This window comes from Miniopterus natalensis, chromosome 1 (assembly GCF_054644295.1).
Source record: "Miniopterus natalensis isolate mMinNat1 chromosome 1, mMinNat1.hap1, whole genome shotgun sequence".
Classification (NCBI taxonomy): domain Eukaryota; kingdom Metazoa; phylum Chordata; class Mammalia; order Chiroptera; family Miniopteridae; genus Miniopterus; species Miniopterus natalensis.
Window position 1 is genome coordinate 4,402,532 of NC_142081.1, and position 24,841 is coordinate 4,427,372.

At 51.2% G+C, this 24,841-nt stretch overlaps 1 protein-coding gene across 2 annotated transcripts in view; it reads right to left on the reverse strand.

Moving 5' to 3' along the window:
- EML1 (EMAP like 1) overlaps positions 1–24,841 on the reverse strand; it is an 87,673-nt gene that overhangs the window by 3,966 nt on the left and 58,866 nt on the right. For both annotated transcript variants that reach the window (XM_087818288.1, XM_087818291.1), the window contains 14 exons: positions 22,683–22,812; positions 19,934–20,083; positions 19,071–19,140; positions 16,812–16,922; positions 15,866–15,961; positions 14,217–14,351; positions 13,406–13,505; positions 11,978–12,132; positions 9,785–9,910; positions 9,383–9,514; positions 6,610–6,677; positions 4,189–4,277; positions 1,355–1,452; positions 1,156–1,243 (listed from right to left, as the gene is read on the reverse strand). In XM_087818288.1, the coding sequence (XP_087674414.1) occupies positions 1,156–1,243; positions 1,355–1,452; positions 4,189–4,277; positions 6,610–6,677; positions 9,383–9,514; positions 9,785–9,910; positions 11,978–12,132; positions 13,406–13,505; positions 14,217–14,351; positions 15,866–15,961; positions 16,812–16,922; positions 19,071–19,140; positions 19,934–20,083; positions 22,683–22,812 (1,548 nt within the window). The remainder of the gene's footprint in view (positions 1–1,155; positions 1,244–1,354; positions 1,453–4,188; positions 4,278–6,609; positions 6,678–9,382; positions 9,515–9,784; positions 9,911–11,977; positions 12,133–13,405; positions 13,506–14,216; positions 14,352–15,865; positions 15,962–16,811; positions 16,923–19,070; positions 19,141–19,933; positions 20,084–22,682; positions 22,813–24,841) is intronic.

Below are 24,841 nucleotides of genomic sequence, written 5' to 3' on the forward strand. Positions count from 1 at the left end.
CTGTTTTCCCCAGTCTCCCTTCTCTTTTCTTTGACTATCTTCTGGTTCCAAGGTCTCTGCCTGCTCACTGTTCCCCTTGGAGCCCTGATCACAACTCAGGCTCCCAGCCCTGCCCCTCCCCACATACAAGCACGTGCACACCCCCAATCCCTTTAACTCCAAGCTACGGAAGCTTATGGAAAGCAGACCCAGTCCCTACAGCCTCCCAGGTGCTGGTTTGTTCCCCAGATCAGCTCTCCCTCGTGAAGTATGAGAGTGTCTGAGACCAGACCCAGGGACTGTCCCTGAAAACCTTCCCTGTTTCTGCCCCGAGTCAGGCAGAACCTGGGGAGGGCAGGAGGGTTGACCACAGGCCGCCCTCCCTGCTGAGGGGGCGTGGTGCTGGCACAGGTATTTCCCTTTCCTCCACCACCAGCTGCCCTGCGTGTCCCTGGCTCTGCCACAAGTGGCGACCCCACCCCACCGCCTGGTTCTTGATGCGTATGGCCTCATACCCGGGCCCCAATTTCCTTGTCTACAAAACGGGCTGAGCCTGAAAGTGCCGTGGCTCATGTGGGGAGATGGCGGTGATAACAGCATGCTTTTCAGTACCTTCCGGCGGGTGGAGCCTGGGCCCTCATGCCCTGTGACGCCCTGTGCTTGGGCATGTGGCAGGGGCTTGGCAAGTGTTTGGGGAAGCAGAGTGGGGCATGTGCCACGTGCTCAGTAAGTGCCAGCCATTACCATCCTCACCGTTCCCGAGTCCTGCCTGGGCACTGACATCGGCTGGAGGGGTTGGGAGAGGAGGAGGGGTCCCAGGGGGCTGCTGTCACCCAGGCAGGAAAGGCTTCATGGTCTCATTGGGATAACGTGCCCACAGGGTCCCTCTCGCTGTGACGGCTCTGACCCCACTCTCTTCTGCCACATCTGCGCCTCCAGCCCCTCTCTGCAGGGCTTGGTCGGCTTTCTTCCCCTCAGGGCCCTCATCCCCTTAACAGGGGCCCACGGTCGACCTGATCTCCAGGAGCCTCGGTGCTGGGAAGGACCTGGAAGGCTGTCCAGCCCAACTTCTCCATTTTCCAGAGGACAAAACCAAGGCCCGAGTTGTTCGGGAAGGGGGTTTTTGCAGGAGGCCCTATTTGTTCCCAGAGTAAACGTGCTCCTGGTGCTACTCACAGTAAAGGATTTCATAGTCTCCGGAATTTGACACAAGGAACTGTGAGTTCACAGACCAGTCCAGGTGAGTGATAAAGCTGGAATGACCCTGGGAGAGAAACACATCACATGAGCTTCCCCACCTTGTGCACTCCTGACCGACACGGTGCCGACGTGGGTGATGACTGCAGACCCGTGTGTGAGAAATGAGTGCGCTTACCGAGCACTTGCCAACTCGCGTGTACTTCCTCCCGTGGTCACTGACTCCGTATATATAGATGCAGTTGTCATGGGAGCCTATTGCTAAGAAATTCCCATCTACAAAGATATCACAGATTACAATTCAATTGTTGAAAGTAAACATTTGATCAGTTATAAGGGGTGATGCTAGCTGCCACCACAGATTTAGAAAAAAATAGCCAAATTAATGAATTATTTCAAAAAGAAAATTTGCTCTTGAATGACGACTATACCATTTCCAGAGCTCTCTCTTAAAAATCGTACCTGGCCGGATATCCCCTTCCCTGGCCGCCTCCCCGCTCCCAATAAGGGACCGAGACTCAGTTCCTGAGTGGGGCTCATAAGGCCCTGCAGGATGTGGCCAATCATTCCTCACTGGGCTCCAGGTTCTCTCAGGCCCTCCCCTGCCTGGAAGCCCTTCCTGCCTGGTCTCTGTACACACTGCCCCCCTCCACCCGATTCTTTAAAAAGATCAACAAAATGGACAAACCTTCAACTAGACTGACCAAGAAAAAAAGAGAGAAGACACAAGTTACCAGAATTAAGAATGAAAGAGGAGACATCACTACTAACCTCAGGAAAATTAAAAAAATGAAAAACAAATGTTATAAACAATTTTATACCAATAAATTAGACAACTTAGATGTAATGGAAAAATTACATCTGACTCAAGAAGAAACCAAAAACTTTGAATAAACCTATAAAAAGCAAAGAAATTGAATTAGGAATTAAAAAACCTTCCCACAAAGAAAAGCCCTGATGGTTCACTGAATTCACATGAATTCTATAAAATATTTAATAAATAACACCAATCCTTTAGAAACTCTTTCAGAAAACGAACAAAGAAGGGACATTTTCTAATTTCCTCTATAGGCCAATAGCAGTCTCATAACTAAACCAGACAAAACCATCACAAGAGAACTACAGACCCATATCCCTCATAAACATAGATACAAAACTCCTTAACAGAAGATTAACAAACAGAACCCGACGATATATAAAAAGGGTTAGACACCATGACCATGTGAGATTTACCACAGTAATGCAAAAATTTTCTGGCTTAACACCAGAATATTCATGTCATGCATCATAATAATGAAATAAAGGATGAAACCACATAGTCATCTCGATAGGTACAGAAAAGGCATTTGGCAAATTCTAACACCTATTTGTGATAAAAACAAACTGATTCTGGGACAACCAGATATCTATATGCAGAATAAATAAACTTAGACTCTTACCTCTTACCATACACAAGCATGAACTCAAAATGGATCACAGACCTACCTGTAATGGCTAAAACAATAACCTTTCTAAAAGAAAGCACAGGAGAAAATCTTCATGACCTTGACAATGACATCTTAAGCAAGATCAATAAAAGAAAAAAACTGGTAAACTAGACTTCAAAAGACCCCATTAAGAAAATGAAAAGACAAGCCATGTACTGAGAGAAAACATTTGCAAATCATATATCTGAGAAAGAACTCATATACAGAACATAGAAAGAGTTCTTACAACTCAGTAGTAAGGCAAACTCCATTAAAAATGGGCAAAATATTTGGATAGTTCATCAAAGAAGGTATAGAAATGACTGGTAGACACGTCAAGAGATGCTCAACCTCTCTGACAGTCTTTACAGAAATGTAACTTAAAACCACAAGATACCACTACATCTCCATCAGAAGAGCTCTAATAAAAAAAGACAGAAATAGGGGGTGTTGGTGAGGATGTGGAGAGACTAGACCACTGACACATCGTTGGTGGGAATGTAAAGTGGTGCTGCCGCTTTGGAAAGCAGTTGGGCATTTTCATCAGATGTTAAACATAAATTTACCAATTTGACTCCTAGGAATTCACCCAAGATAAATGAAAACAAATGTCTACAAAAGTACATATAATGACTGTTCATAGCAGCATTACTCATAATAGCCAAAGCAGGGAAACAATCCAAGAGTCTGTTAAGCGGTGAATAGATAGAGAAAATGTGGTCTATTTTGGAATACTATATAGCAATTAAAAAGGAACATATGGGGGGGGTAAGTGTTGCTGGAAGGAGACTTGACTTGGGGTGATAAACACACAATACAATATACAGTTGATGTATCATAGAATTGTACACCTGAAACCTACATAATTTTATTAACCAATGCCACCCCAATACATTCAATAAAAACAAAAAAGGAACAAACTACTGATACATGCACAATAACACGAATTAATCTCAAAAACATTATTCTAAGAAAAAGAAGCCGGATGTAACTGGCTACATGTTGTATGATTCCACTGATACGAAATGCCCAGAACAGGCAATTTATCGCCCAGCAGATCAGAGGGTGCCCAGACTGGGGGTGGCGGCAGAGACTAATTGCTCACGGGCAAGGAGGGAATGCTCTGGGGTGCTGAGAACGTTTTAAAATTGGGTTGTGGTTGTGCAACTCTATCAGTTTACTGAGAATCAATGAGCTGTACGCTTATAAAGCCGCTAAAAAGGAGCCCTCGTCTTCTTGAGACACAGACAGTGACAGTAATGGGAGAAAGGACAAGACATCTGCGAACCGCTTCAGAACAACACGGAGGCGCAGGGGTGGGGTCACTGCCGCTGGTGACGGATACACGGGGTTCAACATGCTCTTCTGCCCAGGCGGGGGTGTTTGAAGTTTTCATAATAAAGATTTAAAACACACACGAGCATAGTGACAAAGAGGAGCAGCGGCCCCCTAAACGCCAGCGATGCGTGTGCAGCTTACGCCTGGGCTGGGGAGCTGCGGGGAGTTTCGCGGGCCCGGGGAGCCGGCGGGCGGCCCGCGCCCTCACCTGGCGAGTACCGCATCACGGACAGCTGCTCGTTCCCGTCTGTGTGCACCGTGACCAAGTCTTTCGTTTCTGTGTCAAACACGAACCACCTGTTGTCAACGAGAGAAAGGACAGCAGGCTGTTCAGTGGGAGGGAAGGAAGGCTGTGACGATACCAGTAAGACAGTAAAAACTAGTAACCCAAGGGCTCAATAAATGCTCCCTATGCACTTAGCAAGGACGCGGGTTCCCAGCTTTATTTAAAGAAAATGTCCTGCCTACGAGTTTTTCCTGGAAAGGAGCAGCACACTGGCGGCCTCTGGACGTGATTTGGTTACTGAGGCTGTGACTGGTTCCTGGACGGCTGAGTTTTGTCATTTACATTTAAAAGGAGGGACAGCCCTGGGCAGGGAAGCGGGGCGACATCTAATGCCGGCCTGTGGCCACACAAGCAGCTGGTGATGGATACACGAGGGTTCAACATGCTCTTCTGCCTGGAGCCCAGCGGGGGTGAAGCAGGACAGGCCCAGGAGTGGGGCTGGGACAGCCTGAGGGGTGGTGTTCCCCACTGTGCTGAGTGTCTGGCCTCCCTGAATGCTGGCGGGCAACCAGCAGTGAAAGAAAGGGTGGAGGGAACGGAAGGAGGGAGTAGAGGGCCGGTGTTTGAAGGTAACCCTTCTGGACTTAGTTTCCTCCGCTGTAAAATGGGGGTAAGGGCCCAGAGCCGCTGGTCAGGCCCTGTGCACAGTCAGTCAGGTTATACAGATACAGAAGTGCCCTGTGCCCCTAAGGACGTGGCACTCGGTAAAGCTCAAGCGGTGGAATGCTGCACTCCCCCACCCGTGTGTCCTTGGGTGGTGGCAGTAACCAGACTTGTGTTCTCAGGAACGGAAGGAACCTGGGTTGCCTGCTCCTGTGGTTTCAAACCTAGACGACACTTCCCATGAGCATGTCCTCTGTGCCAGCACCACTGAGCCTCCCATTGGGGGCCCTAACCATCCCCACCCAGAGGGCCTGGCCAACCCCCTGAAATTTGGATTTGGCGTCTCAGCTTTGAGTCCTTGCATCTGCAACGTCCAGTTACCTTTCCTGTGCTATTTAACCTTCATAGGGGTCAGAACACATAAGAAGTAGGGAGACTGGGGCCAGCTAGGCCATCCTCTGAAAAGGCCCGTTGAACTGCCCCATCAAGAGCCAAGCCTGGCGCTGGGACCAGAGGCGCGGGCACCATCAACAGAGGGGAGGGATTAGGCTGCATGTCCCCTCCTGGCCCCACAGGACACCGTCCGTGATTCTGAGCATCCCAGCACTGTCACCACGTTCCCCCCCCACACACACACACACTCGGCAGGCAGGTGACGGCAAGGACTGGCTGTCAGCCATTCAACAGAGCTGCTGAGCTGGACCTTCAGTGTCTCCAAGAGCATTGAAAGGAAGGAGGGGTGCGTGTGTGCACACCCACGTGTGCGGCTGTGCAAACATTTCCATGAGAATTCCCTTAGATACCAGGTGCCCAGCTCTTAAATGCTTAGACCTGTGGCTTATAAACGGTTACTCCTTTATACACACACTCCAGTCGTAACAGCAGCCTGAGGGGTGTGCTTTCTAGCGGAAGGACAGGAGGAGACCACCAAAACTATCTGAATTAAACCGTACTAGGTGTATACACCACGACAAGCAGCATGAACGTACACTGGGAGTGATAAAACAGTGACGACGACCATGGAAACTGCCTGCTGGCACGCCAGCTAACGCTCTCCCTGCATCGTCCCGCGAGCACCAGTGCAGCGCGGCGAGGCAGCTCCCACGGTCGCAGTCTGTAACAGGAGACGAACTCAGGCCGCGCAACTGGCTCAGACGCACAGCGGCCAAGGGGGGAGCTGGGATCAAGCACAGGCCTGCTGTCTGGCCTGTCGGAGGCGTGTGGTCAGTAAGTGTGAGCTGAGTGTGAGTATGAGGCTCAGGATCTGGGGAGTTTCTAAAATTTTGAAAGGGCAGCAAGAAAAAGCATTTTTAAATTCTTGGAGCCTTGAAATGCTTTTTTGCCCAATTCCAAAGTTGAGGCTCCTCCCACCAGCAGCAGATGAAGGCTGGAGGAGCTGTGCATCCTGTGAAACTGGACGTGTGTGCGCATGTGTGCGCGCGCCTGTGTGCACATGTGTATGCATGTGGGTCTGTGTGCACACGTGTGTGCATGTGCACCTGTGTGGGCATGCACGTGTGCGGGCACTCTTCCAGGAGAGGGGGCCATAGCTTTCCTCAGATGCCCCCCAGGCCCAGGATGTGAAGGACCACCCACCGTCTTAGTTTCCCTTCTGAGTTCTGACCTAACTGTTGCTAAGTCCCCAGAAGCTGGGAGATGCGGCCCGGGGCCCGGCCCGGGGAAACACAGACACGCGCCTCTTTCGTGCACTGAGGGCGCAGCCCGCTGCTGGGGACTTACCTCCCAGTCAGTGTTCCAACCGCAACCACAGACCCTGAAGGATGAAAACCAGAAGACTGAGCTGGACCCTAAAATATTGTAAAGGAGTGTAAATTGATGGCCAGACACAGCACTGCCGCATAAAATCACACAGCACAACCCCGTCCCTCAGGGCCCCGCGGCCCCGTTTGAAGGCCTCCTCTCTCCCCGGGAAGGGAGTGTTTTCTACGTGGACCACGCAGAACTTTCTCTCTCTCTCCTCTATCTCTTCATGGCCACAGTGGTCAGGCGACACACCAAGAAGCAAGCGCACTTCCTCTAAGTCTCGGAAGCCCCTTCAGGTGACTCCCAGGCCGAAAGGTGAGCGCCACCCGTCTGACGCGTGACCACTGCGCCTTTTCCATTAGGTCAGCCCTGGGTGAGCACAAGACCATCCCCAGCCCTAGGAGGACCCGAGACGGGTAGAGCCCGTTGCAGGCTTTGGTCTGGGGATATCGTGTGTTCAACACTAACTGATACCGGTGAGATGGCATGTTGGTCGATGACAGAGGTGAGAACAAGCTGTGGGGCCCCAGGGTCGGGGAGCTGGATGAGGTCAGGTGGGGACGCTGGGTGGGGGCACACGGCCTGCCTGGGCCTCCCAGCTCAGGAAGACTCATGGGTGGTGGGGGCGAAAGTGGACACACTAGGGGGCAAGGGGGCAATAACATGACCAAGGAGGGGGGAGCAGGGCAGCCTGGGCCTAGCTGAGAAATGGTGGAGGGTTTAGGACACAGAGGGCAGGGGCGGGAATGGTGCGGATGACCCCAGGGATGGGGGCTGCGCTGCTACGCTGAGGACTGTGGTCACTAGGAAATAACACAGTGAGCGATTTTTTTCTTTCAATAACAAGGGTGGCTGATGGAATCTGGGTGTTACAAGGTCACTTGGCGGGGCGTTTAGGACAAACTGAAATGGGGAGAGGTTTAATCACAGGAAGACCAAGAGCAGAGCAGCAGTAGGATTGGAATTAGGAGGCGGCATAGAGATGCTACTGGATAAACTAAAAAAACAGACTCGAAGCTCTTCAGGTATTGATCCCATTACTCCGATGCTTTTTCCAAAGTGCGAGCTATAATTAAACTGAGGTGCCACTGACACAAAGACAGAGGTCACAACCACTTGAGACTCGAGCATATCATTCATTTGAGGCTCCTAACGTCATTTAGATGACACAGGTTTAGGGGGCTCCTGTCCAAAGTCACAAGGCCCGTGGAGAAAGCAGGCAGGAGGTAACTGCAGCTATTCCTGGCGTCCGGTTTGGCACCCCTACCCGTATGCCAGGCAAGTGGGCCCACAGTCTGGTACAGGAGGGGGTGGGCCACCGGGACTGCTTTTAGCAGGGCTGCAGTGCTGACGGGGACCTCAGGGAAGGCTGCCCCCCCGACGGTCACTGTCCCTGCTGTGTCAGTGTGGTTGTCAGATCTGCACAAACCCCTCCTGTGTTTTTCATGCATGAAGCCCCGACCTGAGGACAGTTACAAGGCAGGGCACCACCACTTCCTACAGCCACGCCCTGCCACCTCGGGTCACACCTGTTCTCTGCTCTGAGCAGCAGGGTCACCCCTCAGGCCCTGGCATCTCATGCTCAGCTCGACCAGTGGCCTGACCTTCTCTGAAAGCAAAATGCAGGTGCTGAGACTCAGACCCGGCACACGGGGTGCAATGTGACTGTGTGGGCTGGAGGGTGTGTGGGTCCACAGAGGGGCACCCCTTACACAGGACTATGCGTGTCATTAGGGCACGGGATGTGCTTCTGGCTCACAACCCGTGGTGGAGACCCCGGGTTTGGGAAGCAGCTGAGCTGGGTGTGAGCACGGACTCTGTCACCAACTCAGCGACCTTGGAAAGCGATGTGACTCCTCTAAGCCTCAGTTTCCTAATCAACAGTATCAGGGTGAAAAATCTTCAACTCACAGGGCTGCTGCCAGGGTGAAGGATACTTTTTTTTTTTTTTAAGTATATCTTTAATGATTTCAGAGAGGAAGGAAGAGGGAGAGAGATAGAAACATCAATGATGAGAGAGTCATTGATCGGCTGCCTCCTGCACGCCCCCGACTGGGGATCGAGCCCAAAACCCGGGCATGTGCCCTGACCGGGAATCAAACCCCAGTCGCCTGGATCCTAGGCTGATGCTCAACCGCTGAGCCACGCTGGCCGGGCAGGGTGAAGGATAATTGATACACGCCCAGTGCTTGGTATGCAAGGTGCTCAGTGTGTGCAGTCACGGCTGTGTTACACGCAGGAGAGGACAGTTCAGCACCAATCAATGCATTAGTAAGTGGAACAACAAATCAATGTTTCTCTCTCTTCCTTCCCCCCTCTATCTAAAAAGTCAATAAATTAAAAAAAAAAAATAAAAAACGAAAAACTAAAGTGTTGCCGTCATCACTGAAAAGTTGTGGAAAGAAACTCTATGCCTTTAGAATAGTTTATATTCTCATTCTGAAGGTGCGCTGTGAACAGAAGGCAGGCTCAGGGCGAGGGCTTCTTGGCACTGAAGCCATTGGACTGGCTGCCGTCAGGAAACCCAGCCACCACCCCGAGGGGATGACTCACTGTTGAAAAATTCAACAGCAACCTGCACAATTACATGGACGAGACCCCTCGGTGATGTCTGTAGCAACACAATTCGAAGGAGATAAATTAATGACGTTTGTGTTGGGACAATTTTATATCATTCTCAATTTCATGCAAACAAACATGTTCCAGGTGAGTCTCTACAAGAAAAACGGGATGTAATGTGCACGGCTACCTCTATTATTTTGTCCCAGACGGGCCGGTGACCGACGGCGTCCCAGAGAGTGGCATGTCTGTCGTGCCCACAGGTCAGGAACTGGGGTTTTGAGGCATGGATGGCCAGCCCCCAGAGCTCGTCGGTGTGACCCTGCAAGAACCAAGACAAATGGGTGCTCTCTGGGACCCTGCAACCAACGCCCAGGGGCCTTCAAAGGTGACAAGCCAGGCCTGCTGCACGTGTCTTATTTAACCTCATGAGCTCTCTTCTGCCCCAGCTTCAGCTAGGACAGCAAACCGAAACCCAGCAGCTCAGGCGGGCCCCGTCAGCGTAAGCCACAGGCATGACCTCCGTGTGGCGCTTCATCACGCTCTAACATCCCGCAACACGGATGCGTGGGGCGGGCCTGCCCAGACGCACCTGAGTGATGGCGGCGAAGTCCCCCGACAGGGTGCCCTGCAGAACAAAGTTCCTGGTCGTGCCTATCAAGATCACGTCCCCTTTGCCTTCGGCCACCGTCCGTATTGGGCCAAACTGCTCTGGAATCTGCACGGAAAAGGTATGTAAGATGTCATTAAATGAGGAGCTCCGTCATTCAAAACACTTGTTTATATACTATGACAGCTCCTGTCACAGTTGCTCTCGCATGCACACGCACACGCACACGGAGAGACAGAGAAAGGTCCGCAGTCAGTACTGGTTGAGTGAACGGTCAAAACCCCAAAGCTTACTTTTAAACTCCAAACAGTTTATGAACCGTGAAAGAATCAGCAAGAGTAAGGCTGTTAGAAAATAAGAATAAAGCACTTTCTTGACAAGATTAAACAGTAAGAAATACTCCTGGTTAGTTCACCCTTTACTTGTGATGACTTCACAGAGCAGCAGCAGGTAAAAGCTGAGAAATAAAAATTATACTGCACGTCATGATGAGTTTCTAAAATGCACTGTGACTTAAAATGGTGGATTCTTCGGCAATTTCACTGCTTAGTTTCGAAATCCACTGCTCATGTTGGTAAACGCGTGGAATTATCCAAATGTTAAAAATAAATTTCAAAAGAACTATTTGCAGAAGCGGAGGTTTTTGCTCTATAAAAAATAACAAAAGCTGCAGCGAGCCCCGGTGCTCGGCTCTGGGCTGGTCCCAGAGGGGACGCGGCGGCCGGCCCTGGCCCGAGCCTGCCTCCAGCGAGTCTGGGCCGCTGAGGACAGGCGGTGGCAGTCGGGCCGGGAGAGGAATCACGGAACTAAGACGCGGTGGGGACCTTCCGTGACACCGAGGCGGCCTCGCGGCTTCCACTGTGCTGATCACTTAACACAGGTATGTGTTCAATCAACTGCCGGTCAAGTCTCACTGTAACGTCAGTTAAAATCTCCGTGAAGGGGAAGTGGTTTCTCAGCTCAGACGAACACCTTCCTTTATTAAGAGCAATAATCAGCACTGGTGCCCGGCCGGCGTGGCTCAGCAGTTGAGCGTCAACCTAGGATCCAGGAGATCACTGTTCGATTCCTGGTCAGGGCATGTGCCCAGGTTGTGGGCTCGATCCCCAGTCGGGGGCGTGCAGGAGGCAGCCGATCAATGACTCTCTCATCATTGATGTTTCTCTCTCTCTCTCTCTCCCCCTCTCCCTTCCTCTCTCTGAAATCAATAAAGACATATAAAAAAAAAATCAGCACTGGCTCAGTTGCCTGCACACCAAAAGGCTGCGGGCTCGATTCCAGGTCAGGGCACACACCTACGTTGTGGGTTCGATCCCCAGTTGGAGTGTGTACAGGAGGCAACCAATGGATGTTTCTCTGTCAGATTGATGTTTCTCTCTCTCTCTAAAAAAATCAATAAAGACTTATCCTTGAATGAGAATTAAAAAAAAAAAAAAAGCCATAATCAACAAAACCAAGTTCTCCTACAGCCAAAGCACCGTGCGTGCCCGCGGCTCTCTGGTGGAACACGTGTTACAGGCGGTGCCGTGTCGTGAGCATCCGACTCGGAGGTTGGACACGTCCCCCAACGTGTGCCATCCAAGCTAGGAATAGACACCATCAACCGTGAGGCTGGTGCCGGCACCTGCCTGCCCATGGTTTCCTGGGGCCTGGGGGAGAAAGTTCAGTGAGTGCGTGGAAGGTGTAACAGGCTCTTGCCTCTGCCGCCTATGGGGGCGCAGGCTGCTGACCAGGCCACAGGAGCTGAAGCAGAGTCAAGGACCCAGAGCTCCAGAGAACACAGCCAGGCCCAAAGTAGCTGCCTAATAAATATGAGCTGAAAGTGATGATGTCTCCAGAGCAACACGCTGGAAATTAAAGTGAAAGGCGGAGAAAGGTTTTAGTGATAAAGCAAAACGTCGGTCACATTCCCTCGGAAAAGTGAGATTGGCTCTATTATAAAAATATCCTCAATGGGAAACGACGTCACCACCTCAAATCTTACACATCTAATTCCATTTTAGTAGTTGCGACTTGAACGGCTTCTGGGATCTTAAAGTATTATGCCGCTTAATAAAATTTTATCTAAGCGATTTTCAAAACTGTATGCTACCGATTTCAAACCAACGCGGAAGCCAGTCGGGGTAACAGTTTAAGGCTCAAAACGGGTTTTGAGAGCCCTGCTCGATGTCTTACCTCTGTTTTATGAAGTTTCTGGTAGTTTCCATTCCAGGAAATGAGCTTTCGGTCCTTCCCGCCTCCCGACACCAGGGTGCCGTCCCTTAACATACAAAGTGCAAAAATACCACCCTCGTGGGCCCCTTGAATGGCGCAGCTTATTCGATTTGTACCTAGACACACCAAGAAAACCATCCTCAGTCCTTCAGCAGGAGGCTCGCCTCAGCATTCCTGTTTTGGGTTTATCTTTATTGCTGGAAGTATCACAGGTGTCTCCCTCTCCCCCCACTGACCCCCTCCTCCCGCCCCGCCCCGGGCCTTTGCCGCACTATTGTTCGTGTCCGTGGGTGACGCGCGTGTGCATTTAAGTTCTCAGGTTGGTCTCCTCCCCCACCCCCTTCCCTGCTTCCATGTCTCTGGATCTGCTTTGTATTTCAGTTTATTTTGTGCATTGGATTCCACACACAAGTGAGACCATGTGATACCTGTCTCGGTTTTGAAACTGATGTTGTTGGTTAGAACGTCGTTGAGGTGACTCTACAAAGCGTCTGATCTGCAGACGCTCACGGAGCACTGGGGAGATGTGGGCTGGGCTGCTTTGCGATTAAGGGAAACCTGCTGACTCGAGGTGCAGTGTGAGGAGAACCCAGGGACACGGGCTCGGCGCAGGGACTCGAGTCTACGGAGCTGTGTCTCCGGCCAAGGGACTGACCTGCCCTACATCTCAGTCTCCCCCTCTGCTTACCCCACAGGCCCGTTCTAAGGGGGGAAGAAAACACTGTGGAAAGCAGCCAGTACCCAGAGTCCTGGGGACACCACAGAGGTCACCCTCTTAGTTGGAAATACCGTTGACGGGTCTGGTTCCACCTTCACCGCCAACCCGGACTGTAAGATCCTGAGCCAGGGATGGGGCAGTCCTTTTTCCTGGCACGTGGTGAGGGTGCCCAGCTGCCCAGAGAATTCATCTGGGTGAACGTTTTCCGAGGGTGGCTCCCGATTATACAGTTTGCTCACCGACACCGGGGATTCGGGTCTGGCTCACCCGCTGGCCGGGAGGCCGGCGCTGCGGCGCACACTCTGGCGGTCAGTGACGCCTGCCAAACGCTAGGCGCGCCAGGGTGCTCCCTTACACATCTCAGAGCTAGGGACAGTCACGGGTGACGCCATCGCCGTAACTTGTTAACAGCTCCTAATAAAGCTGTCCACTGCGTCACAACACCTCGGCCTAAGGAGCCCTCAGAATGACAGCCGGCCACGGACTCTCACTCTCCCGCTCTCCTCTGTCCCAGTGTGTCTGCTTCAGGCCACACGCGCAGGCATGTCCTGCATAACTAGGGACTGAATGGTAATCCTGGGGATTATATTAACAGGCTTCTCTCAGAAGTCCCGTGTGACGTCCCATAATGCCGCCAAAACCAGTTTGCTTTGGGAACAACCACGTGTTACCTTTTCCCCATACCAAGATGTTGCCACTCGAGTCGCCGGTAATGGTGTCCCCATTCTCAGAAAAAGTCACGCAGAGGACGAACTTTGGCTTCTCTTGCTTCTGCAGAACATTGTAAATATATACATATATTCAGTCAAGACATCCTTTTGTTTGTATTAAACTCCCGAGACTCACGAGAATGCCAGCTGGATAGCGTCCCCACACCGCCCGCCTTTCATTTTTATTTCCTGTTACGTAACTTATGCCGCGAGACTCTGCTCTAAGGGAAATTCCGGGGACGTAAGCAGCTGCAGACGGTTCGGGCAGAGGAGGGTGCGGAGGGGGCTGAGGGGCGGGTGGTGTTGCCATCACCACGGCCTGAGGAACGGGGTCCTGGCACCAGAATAAAGATCCTTTAACCCAATGTAGCAGCAAATGACCCACAGAGAAGGGGCGCTGTCCCGGGGTGCTCTCACGAGGCCCCAAGTGGCCCGACCAAAAGGCACAGGCTGCCTGTCACCCTTTGCAAAGACGAGTTACCCGACTGACCCCCGAGTGCCTTCTCAGCGGCTCTTGGCCGTGGTGGGGCCGCTCCCTGGGCATCCTTTCCCGGTGCTCTCCCTGTGTTGCCCACCTTCCCCCTGTCACCCACAAAACACGGGGGCCCCCCAACTCTGTTAGGGATCTGGGAATTAGTCTTTATCACTACACCCCCACGCTGGCCAATTAAAAGAAATCCTAAGACTGGATGCCTGGAAGCTCCCTGACCACAGGTAAAGCCGGCTGATCACAGACACTCAGTGAAAATAAACCAGTGCAACGGAACCTCACCTCGAACAATCCCTGCTTCTTCGAGAGGCAGTTTCCTTCGAGCGTCCAAAAGTAGAGGTGTGACTTCCCGCAGGTAACTATTATGTTGGTGTCCGTGGGGTGGAAGTCCACGGCGAACACAGCTTCATTGGAGCACTGGGAGAGACAGGAGACTCGACTGTCGCAAACCTCTCGCCACCACAAATAAACCACGCACCCAGGTGAGTACCAGCCTCCCGATTTCCCCACTGAATTTATCTTCTATAAACACCAGGCTTCTGTTTGCTGCGGCCTTAACCTCTCCTGGTCTGTCTCCCCCACTGGACTGTGGCCTGAGGATGGAGCATGGGGCTCGCTCTCTCTGTGAGGACCTGTCCCAGCAGCGGGCACAGAGCAGGCCCAGTGGGCAGCGGGGCACTCAGCTGCAAGAACTTGCCCTCCTGGTCGCAGCACAGATCCCAGCCCTGGATGAACAACAGAATCGACCGGTGTGTGATGCGTGCAGATGCCAGGCCCTGTCCCCATCCAGTGACGGGACCTCTGAGAAAGGCCCAGGAATCTGCATTTTATGCAGCTCCATTGCTCCTGGCCCACTTCTGCCACCCTGGGAGTGTTTGCCCTGGGAGTCCCTCCTGGTCCAATTCCTGGGACTGTGCTGATAGGTGATGACCAAGCAGCTCCTTGGGGGTACCCCACTACCCTTCACCCCGATGTCTGATTCCCATGCACCCTGGTGGATGAACGAGACCCTGACCGCTCCTGCTGCGTGATGATTCAGCTTCACCTTCTCACACCTGGGTAACGTGTCCCCGATTACTTCCTACCTGGCGACATAGCGGGAACTTCACTATGTGGCCAGACTACTAGAGGCAGGGCGATAGTGTGAAGATAGGTGTCAGGAAATGTGACAGATTAGCGCACAGGGTCTGCACCCCAGCCAAGGAAGTCAGGTGACCCAGTGGTACCCCCCACGTCAGGTGGGCAAGGTGACCCAACACTAATCTTCACGTGAGGGAAGGAAGGTTGCCTAAGGGTAACGGACGCCAGGATGAGAAATATGAAGTCAGTTTTAGAAAACGTTGAACCGTGACCAAACAGGAGGGACACAGAAGGAAGCGTGTGGGAAGTCCACAGCTATACTGTGCAGAATGAGTCACAGGTGGGAAGGAGAAGCCTAAAGAGCCCCAGGTGACCCCCTGGAGGCTGGGACCCGGGGGGCAGCGCTCCTCCTTCACAGTGCTCTGGGCTCTGGACCAGCCGGGCTGGGGGCGCTCCCCTCCCTGAAGGGACTGGGCAGCGAGCATCTCGTCGCCACACCTCCAGTGCCTCCTGGGCATGCGGGTCCACAGGGGACACTGGGCATGTGTCGAATGAGAGCAAGGGAAAGTGGACAAGTGAGCGATGGAATGAATGAAAAGGGTGATGGCTGTCCAGTGAGGGAGCAAAGCCCTGGGAGATGTCGTGAAGAGAGGAGGAAACCCTGCGGGACACGCGGGTGGCATCCCGGGAGGGGCAGGCGGCCACAGCGATGCTGGGGGAGTGTCACCCGAGGGCTGCTTGGAATGGGGACCCGCAGCCCACCGAGAGGCGGGGAAGCGGCCAGCAACCAGCAGAAGGAGAAGGCCCCAGCGGAACAATTACAACGTAGCCAACGTGAGGCTTGGAGAGACCTTGACATCGGCCAGCCGCTCCTCCCTCTGCCAGTCCCACACCGACAGCACGTGGTCGTTGGAATCATCCACAGCACACAGGTTGCTCCCTCCATTCTGGGGAAAAAAACACATTCACAGGAAGACTACATTTGAGAATAAAACAGGCTGGGCATGATTAAAAATGAACAATAATTCTACTTTTAATAAGGAGTCTGCCACATGTCCGTTAAAGGAAATTTACCAACTGCCTCTGAGACCTGCTCACTTGGACAGAGAGCAGGAAACCAGGGCCTGAGGAGGGGCCAGCAGCAGGAGGGGGGCCAAGCGGGCAGCTGGTCACCAGCAGGTCCACTCAAACCAGCCTCCTCGGGGCTGCAGGGCCCTCCCCCTGCAGGAGCCGGGCCCGCGGCCTGCGCAGTGCAGGCCTGGTGCTAACAGGGCTACCGGAAGGGTGCACGAGGAGCGAGCCCATCGGGTGAGGCCTGTGCTGCTTGGATGTGAACACACATGCCCCTTGCACATAAGCTTCTGAACTGGCTGGCGGACAGGGTGGCTCTGGGGAACAGCAGGCACATCCAGAGGAAGCCTGGGAGACCACTGGCCCGTCTAGCCCGTTACCAACAGTGAGCGAGCCCCTGTGAGGACAGCAGGGACATGCTGGTGTCCCCAGGGAGGCGCAGGTGAAATTCAAGGCCAGAGCAGGCAAAAGGCCACAGACCCTGAAGACGGCCTGCAGCAGGGCCTCCTCCTATCGACGGGCCCTTGTGACTGGGAAGGTCTGATTGGAAGCGTGTGGACGAGGGGACGGGAAGTGGGCAGGTTTCAGAGTCAAATCTGCACACACCTGGGCAGCCACCCCGCGCATCTGCCCAGAATCACCCAGCGCGTTAACTCTCTCCCTCTTCAGCTCTGAGCTGAGTCCTCCCTGTGGACAGGGGGCGCTAACCACAGGGGTCAGACTTACAGATTTAGAGAACGCAATGCAGGTGACGGCTCGGTCAAAAAACCCGGTTCCAATGACGTGCAGTGTATTCAATGTCACAGAGTCCCAGATGCGCACGTGCGGGGGCAATTGCTGTTTAGAGAAAAATGCAAAGTCACCAACTGCGACGGTCCCACAAATTTACCTTTACTTTGAAGCTACACGATTACTTCAATTCTGTCAAAACGAAAGGTCTTTTTCTGCACCTGAGAATTCGGTCTTTTAACAGAAATAAAAGGTCCCCAATGTCTTCAGGAGGTCACGGCCCCTGTGCCAGTTTAACCTTAGGGGAGATCTACCAGTTTTACATTTTAAATAGCCAATTCTTGATCCTACAGGAACTGACATTCTAATTTGTGCATCTGGACGCAACTGAATTTTTAAAATGACAAATGTCAAGGAAAACAGAACCTCGGATAAGGGTTAGTCTTATGAAGTTCGTAATAGTAATAAGGTGTAATTCATCGAGACGGTCACCACCAAATCATTTTAAGGGCTCCTCGGGCCCCAGAGGAGCAACACGGGTAATCAATTAGGCACAAGTGAAATTTAGAATTGTTACGATTCAGTTCAAATCCCTCTCCCTTGTGTTCCAAGGTGATTTATACTAATTTTCTCTTCCTCAGCAGGGGAAAGCAGCCCAGAGCAGTCAGCAGCTTTGTGGAGAAGAGGCCTGGCGGTGCACCGTGCGGGCTTGGTGGGGTCAGGCGAGTTAGGTTCTCGTGCGGGCTGGTCTCTGAGCAGCGGGGCGGCTGCAGCAGTCAGGTGACTTCCCCGATTTCTCTGCCTGTAACCTGAAAGGAGTGGCTCAGGTAGCCGCTCACATTTTCTCTGGCTGCCAAGTTCTGATTTCAGGGCCAGAAACAGAAATACACTTTCAGTCCACTGGAGGGGGGAACAAATGGCTGACTACTAATTTCAAAGAACATTTAAGGTCATTTAACATTAAAATAAAAAAGGTGATTCTGTCCCACTTATGTGTATTTATATACTAGTCTGACTTCCTGTTCCTGCTGCTTCTTTTCAAGCGTAGAATTTTAATGGAAAATAGCATAAAGTTAATGCTATTAAATATTTTCTGAAAAATGGTAGCACTCATCATGTTTGTTGGAAGGAAACGATGAAAATGGAAGCGTTTCACCCTGGCCAGTTTGCTCAGTGGTCAGAGCGCCGGCCTATGGACTGAAGGGTCCCAGGTTCGATTCCAGCCAAGGGCACACACCTGGGTTGCAGGCTCGATCCCCGGCCCTGGTCAGGGTGCGTGCGGGAGGCAACCAATGGATGTGTCTCTCTCACATCGATGTTTCTCTCTCTCCCCCCTTCCCACTCTCTCTGAAAAGCAATGGAAAAAATATCCTCAGGTGAGAATTGAAAAAAAAAAAAGAAGTATTTCACGTAGTTAGCATCAGATCATCTCCTGTTCAGTAATAAGCTATCCTAAGGTAGGTATCAAAAAAGCTACAAGGAGCCTGGCCGGTGTAGCTCAGTGGTTGAACACTGACCCATGAACCAAGAGGTCACTGGTTGGATTCCCGGTCAGGGCACATGCTGGGGTTTCAGGCTCAGTCCCCAGTAGGGGGCGTGCAGGAGGCAGCCCATCAATGACTCTCTCATCAGTGTTTCTCTCTCTCTCTCCCTTCCTCTCTCTGTAAAATCAATAAAAACATTTTAAAAAAAGAAAAGCTCCAAGGAGTTTTGGATAACGGTCACGGCTTGTTGTAAATGAGGAACTGGAAGCCAGTCTGAACTGTCCTCTGTTAAATCCCACTGGTTCCCCCTGTGGCTGCCGACGTGCCTGCAGAACTTCGGCTAACGCCCGGCAGCCCGTGGGCTGCACACAGGCGCAGACTCGGGGCTGGGGTCTTGCTCACGGGGATCGCGAGACGGCACCTGAAATCGCGGGAGAGGCAAGAGGCCCGCATCCAGAAGATGACTCTCTCATTTTAACTTCATGTATTACACATGCACTTGACATTTTAATGTTTGTCATGTATGTAAACAGCTTAAGAATTCATGAGCTTTTAGGCAAGAACAATGTTATTTAAAAATTGGCTGAAATTAAGGTAGATTCAAAGGATTTTTAAGATCACTGTAAAAATTTTAATTTGCCATAAACGATTCTAAGGAGGGATTAAGAGGTGTTCAGGTGCTTTACAGCTAAGCAGGTTTGTGGGTCAGCAAAGGGTTACGTTGTGTGACCAGTTCTTACAAGGAGACCGAGAGAGAAATAACGTAACTCACTTTTCCATCCTTGGAGGTGCCCGCGACCTGTCCAGTTGCTATCGTGATCTTATCCGGATGAACCGCTAGGCTAAAAAAGAGATATTTATAAAATACCTATTCTTTAAAGGCAAGTTTTATTTTTTCCTTGATCAAACATAATCTGATAATTTAAATATAAGAAATATATATAATGCGTAACTTCTATACAGACTCACAGTAAATCTGAGCACCCCAATGACTTTAGACAATTAGTCCTATTTCATCTCATCTTAATTTCTTCATCTTTAGAGAATTTTCAACTCAAGGAAAAAGCATTTTTTTTTTTTTTTTTTGGCTTGAAAAATACCATTTCAATCTCAGAACCAGCTAATTACTCTGCAAGCTTTATTAAGATGTCATTTTGAGTATATCGAGTAGCAGAGACATTGTTTTCAACAGGACTTTTGTAACTGACGAGGGACCTAGGGCAAATAGAAGTATGTAAGCTCAGTGCTTCATCCACCCACCCACCCATCCACCCATCCTCCCGAGACACATAAAATCCCACCAAAAGCTGTGAACAAGCTATGGGAATGGCTAGGCCCAGCCATGAATACGAGGCAAAATATTTTGATTTTTATTAAAAAATAAAGACCCACTAGAAGCCGCTAGCACGAGATAGATTAAGGTGGCTTCTAATCAGGGGTTACGGCTGTTGGTTTAGGGAAGACGGTCGGCGGAGACTGTGTTATAAAGACAGGAGGCGGCCAAGGTGTGAGAGCGCCAGGCAGCCAGTGGGCAGCGCAGCACGTGAGGACCTCCCCCCACAACCCCGTTCCCTCGGATCCCTTCTCTGCCCCGGGGCGGAGCCCGCGTGCCCAGGGCGCCAGCTGGGGACTCACCACTTCACGTCGTCATTGTGGCCGGCGTAGTGGCGCTGCAGCTGCTCCTCCACGTTGTAGAGCACGACCACGGACGCGATGAAGTACACCGTCTCGCCCGTCGGCAGCAGGTACAGGTTGTTCCGACAGTCTCGGCCCCGGTACCCGTAGCTTCGTGTGTGTCAAGACAAAACTTTTTTTTTTCCCCCCCTCTGAATTGCTGATGACACATCAGCTTTATTCTATGTGACGATTACCATCCATTTCACAAATTTAAACGTCACGTTGTAAACAGTGCTGAATACACCTGACTCCCTACACAGGCAGGGGAGAGAGATGGAGATGGCCATCGATTTAATGCAAATGCATATCCTTAACTCTGCCAAGATGTGCTTTTCTTTCTTTGTAAGCTAAAGTTTTTAGCTTGATCAAAAGTGATAATTTTCTATTTTATTTACTAAAGGTAACTGGATCAGACATGCGTGAAGTCCCTGGCGGGTGAACTCTTACGTATTTAGCCAATTACTCGTGGCTCCGGGAAGCAACGGCCGGGCACGTTCTTTGTTGAGCGGTTGGCGGTTTACGCGGAGGCCCGTTTTCTTCACACCTGCTCTGCCTCCAAGTCTGCCCGGCCGGCGTCCCGTTACATTCTGCTAGGTCGCCCTGCCCGCAGAACGACAGTCACCTGAAGCTGTGCTGAGATGCTCATTTCACAAGAATGCCGGGATATTCTGCACCACGCTGTCCCTCCTTCCTTTCTGCCGCCTGTCGTGTGACGTTTATCTTGTTACCACACTTGTCAGCTCTACTGAACTATCGAGAGTCCCCAGGGTGCTCAGGTTTCCTCCGGAACCTCAGAGCCCTGACGGCGCGGGCCTGACTCCGGGAACTAGTCTGCCGTCTTTCACGTCTGTGTCACTGCCACCCTGAGACACAAGCCTACAGCTAGGACCTGAGGTGGCCGCTGCTCTGTGGACTGATGAGAGACTGGCCTGGTTCTAGAATCACCACTGGGAAATTAACCGAATTCCTGTTACGGCTGTGCATTTTGTAGCTTGTATGGAAAAAAAAAAAGTATCTGAAAACGTTAAGTGACTTTGATAATTCCTTATGTTTTAGAGTATGTTTTTAAAAATTTAAGAGGCTGATAATTGACTTTAACATGCCTGTTATTAAGTCAATTGTAAGTTTATTTTTTATTGTAACCTTGGAGCTAAATCTTTTACATTATAAAAGTACTTGTAAAACGTGCAAACCGCATGCATACGTGTATATATATATGTATATGGTAAAAAATTTAGGTCCTTGCTGCACCCATTCCCAGCTCCTTCCTAACCCTGAAAATTACTTTGAGAGCAAAACACACGAACTTGGGTGTGAAAAAATAACCTGGCAAAAAAACACACCAAAAACCACTTATTGGGAGCAATAATGCTTTCTGATCAGACTTAGCCAATTTAACAATGACGCTTCAAGAACCGAATAACTTCAATTCCATGCGCTAAAATAGATGGCAAGATAGGGGCAGGGAAACACTTATGACATCTGGGTCTGAAAAAATATATTTTGGCGAGAGAAATTTAGGTACAGATGATAATTCTTAAAAATATTTAAAGAATGTGATTCCCTAATTTCAAGTACAGCAGCACGTCTTCTAAGTGAAATTGCAACAGCTTCCGTTTAAATCTACTTTATATAACTTGTGTTTAGGCCTTTGCATTAGACTGGTACTCAACAAATATCTGCGGCGAAGGAAGGGTTTTTCCTCTGTCTTAAAATCTGCATGGAATTAAATTAAAAATCGAACACATTTCCCCCCTTTCCACAGGCTCTGCCTTCCAGTCCTTCAGCATCTCCCCCAGGGAGCGCCTGCACTTTCCAAACCTCACACTACGCAGGCTCCAGCAGCTTAATCGCAAGAACATTAATCACATGGCTGACTTGCATTTTTATGGCCTAGATTTTGGGGCGGGGGGGGACCTTTTTATATTTTTAAGGTGGTATTACAGCTATTCCACATGGAGATTTCGTTTAGTATGTGGGTATCCACTGCTATTAGCCCCCAGTGAGGCGTGTTGGCCCGGGAGTCAGGCTCCCGCGGCCGAGTCCCTGCTTGGTTGGAGGGGGGCTCGAGTCCTTCCTTCCGCAGTGTCGCTCTTTCCTTCTTTAGGTTTGGAAACTTTTTTCCAGCATAGTTTAGTTTCATCTCATTCATGAGTTCAGTATTGGCTTGCATTTCACTGCTATTTCCTTGTAAAGTGTAAATCTCCCTGAAGAGCTGAGTGCATAGTAGCTACTGTTAAAAATAACCAGCACTTTCATTTCCATCCGATTCCTAAATTCCACCCATTGTGATTATATTTTTGCTAAATTTGCTTTTCTATGTACGTTTTAAACTAAATTTATTCTGTAAAGAAAATTAAAATCCAGGCCAGAAACTACTGATGCATTTTCCTACAACTTAAAAAAAAAAATCATTTATACAACCATAGGACATTCTAAAATTCTCTTTTCAGGAAGGTGATGTATATGTATTTGAGCGAGGACCACAAATATTTCCTGCAGGAATGACAAGTGGGTGTCCCCCACAATCAGTAGCTCTTAGGGAACGACTTTGCTAGTCTACGGGGTGCTGACTTGTGGCCAATCTTGTTAAATTAATTTTTTAAGCGAGAGGATATATTTTTTTTAGAAGCTTAAGGCCTTAAGTTTTATGAGTCTCTACAGTTAAGCGCCAGGCCCAGAGCACTGAGCAGCGGACAGAGGATACACCCACTCCAGCTTCAGTCTCTTGGTCGGCAGGTCCACCTTTGCTTCCAGGTTGTAGGACTCCACCTGGTCCCTGGGCATGTACATGGTGACCGGGCGTCCGCGGAGGAACATCTTCACGTAGCCCTCCTCTACGAGAAGAACAGAGCCGGCGGTGAGGGCGCCCACAGCCCACCTGCTCTCTAGGCTCTCCCCGGAAAGGTGACGTCTCCCCGTTACTGCCACTTCTCACTAACGTCTCGTCTCACCCTGTCTGCTTGGACATCCTGCTTACTCAAGTACCGGGGATGTAGGAGAAGCTGTAAAAAGCAGGAAAGAACTGGATTCCATTATTTTTTCACGAGAGATTTCAGTGCTTACATTTTCTTTAATCAGGAGGGAAAACGGTCCCCTCCCAAATTACAACCAACCAAGAAATCCGCTGGAACGGCTGACTGAGTTCAATGTTTAAGTAATTTCTATGTAAAATTCAGAGGATATCCTTCAGTATCTAAGCTGGTTTGTTACACTGCACTGTAAAAATGAATCCTCATGTATCGTTCACACTGGACAATTCTTCCGGGCGAAAAGCAGCCCAGGTCAGCGGCAGTCGGTGCCAGGACGCACGCGGAAAGGAAAACGCTCGAAGGCAGGCCAGGAATGGAGAGCAAAGGAGCGCAAGGCCCGGTAGAGGGAGAAACTGAGAAAACGTTCTAGAGCAAATGTTTTCACAGTAAAATGCTTTCGATGTTTTAATAAATTATGGGGACAAAAGTCGAACCCAATAATGTATCAACATGGGGCAACTCCTGGACTTTGGGAAAAAATAACTTGGGGTTTCCGGCCAGCGTTTTCAGGACATAAGACCAGAGGGAATTCTGGCGCGTCCGTGGAACGCGGCTCTGGTTCAGAGCTCGCTGCCCTCGGACGCTTCTCTGCCGATCGAAGGACCGGCCGCATGGCACTTAAATCGGGCGGCTGGGCCCAGGGAGATCCGTAGGTGACGCCACAGGAAAACCATGCACAGCGGAAGGTGGTGAGGAAACGCCACAAAACCATTACAGTTCCGTCAGGTACCACGGTTACAAGTTAGTCTTGTCAGTCTCACTCCCACGGTGCCCAGCAACGCCGCATGCAGGGCCGCCCGACGGCGCGGGCCAGCTCAGCCTGTTACTGTGCGTGCACCGCGGGGCCTCAGCGCATGCACGGGACACACTCCACTCTGCGCGGGAAGCTGGACGTTCCACGAGCCAGGCGCGCTCACTCCTGCAGGGCGCCCAGCTCTAGGATCCTGCTAGGGTGCTTCCACGCACCCTCCCCTCCCGGACCCCTGGGGGAGCCCATCTGAGGCCGGGTCACAGGCTCTCTTAGCCGTCCCCTAAGCCACCTTACATTCTGCAGCGGAACCCAGGGCGGCCCCAACTGGACTTCACCGAGTCTCCACCCGGAATCCTGCGCCCGTCGCTCACCTGCTGGATGCCAAGGCCTAACGGCCTGGCCACCACCACCCACGAGGGCTCTCCTCTCGGGCCAGCCGCGTCGCTTCGCCACCCTACACACCTGTCCTGCTCCGGGCCCCCCCCCGGGCTCTCCTGGCCACGAACCTCTTCCCTTCCTCAGCCCCTCACCCAGATCCAAGCTCATGAGACTGCGTGGCCCCCACTGAAGGACCGAAAAGCGTCCAGCGGACTGACAGCCGTGAAGAGCGGGGCCGAGCCCTGGCTGGCTTGGCTCAGTGGTTAGGGCACTGGCCTGCGGACTGAAGGGTCCCGGGTTCGATTCTGGCCAAGGGCACGTACTTCAGTGTGGGAGGCAACCAATCCATGTGCCTCTCTCACATCGATGTTTCCCTCTCTCTTCCCCCGTTCCACTCTCTCTGAAAAGCAACAGAAAAAATGTCCTCAGGTTAGGATTTTTTTTTTTTAAAAAAAAGAGGGGCCAGCACAGCAGAGCTTAAATTAACTGGGAGTGGTTCCGTCCATTCTCCTTGTAGGAGAGGAACCAGGCTGCAGGCTAGGGGTAGAAGAACACGGGGCCACTCCTACCGCACACGCAAAGCCCGCGTGGCCTTATGTAACCAACGTGTACGAATGCAACCCAGGTCCATCCCCTTGCGCATCCCGTCGCTGGGCGCCGCTGACCCAGTCCTTACGGCTGAGGCTTCCTTATCGCACAATCTCA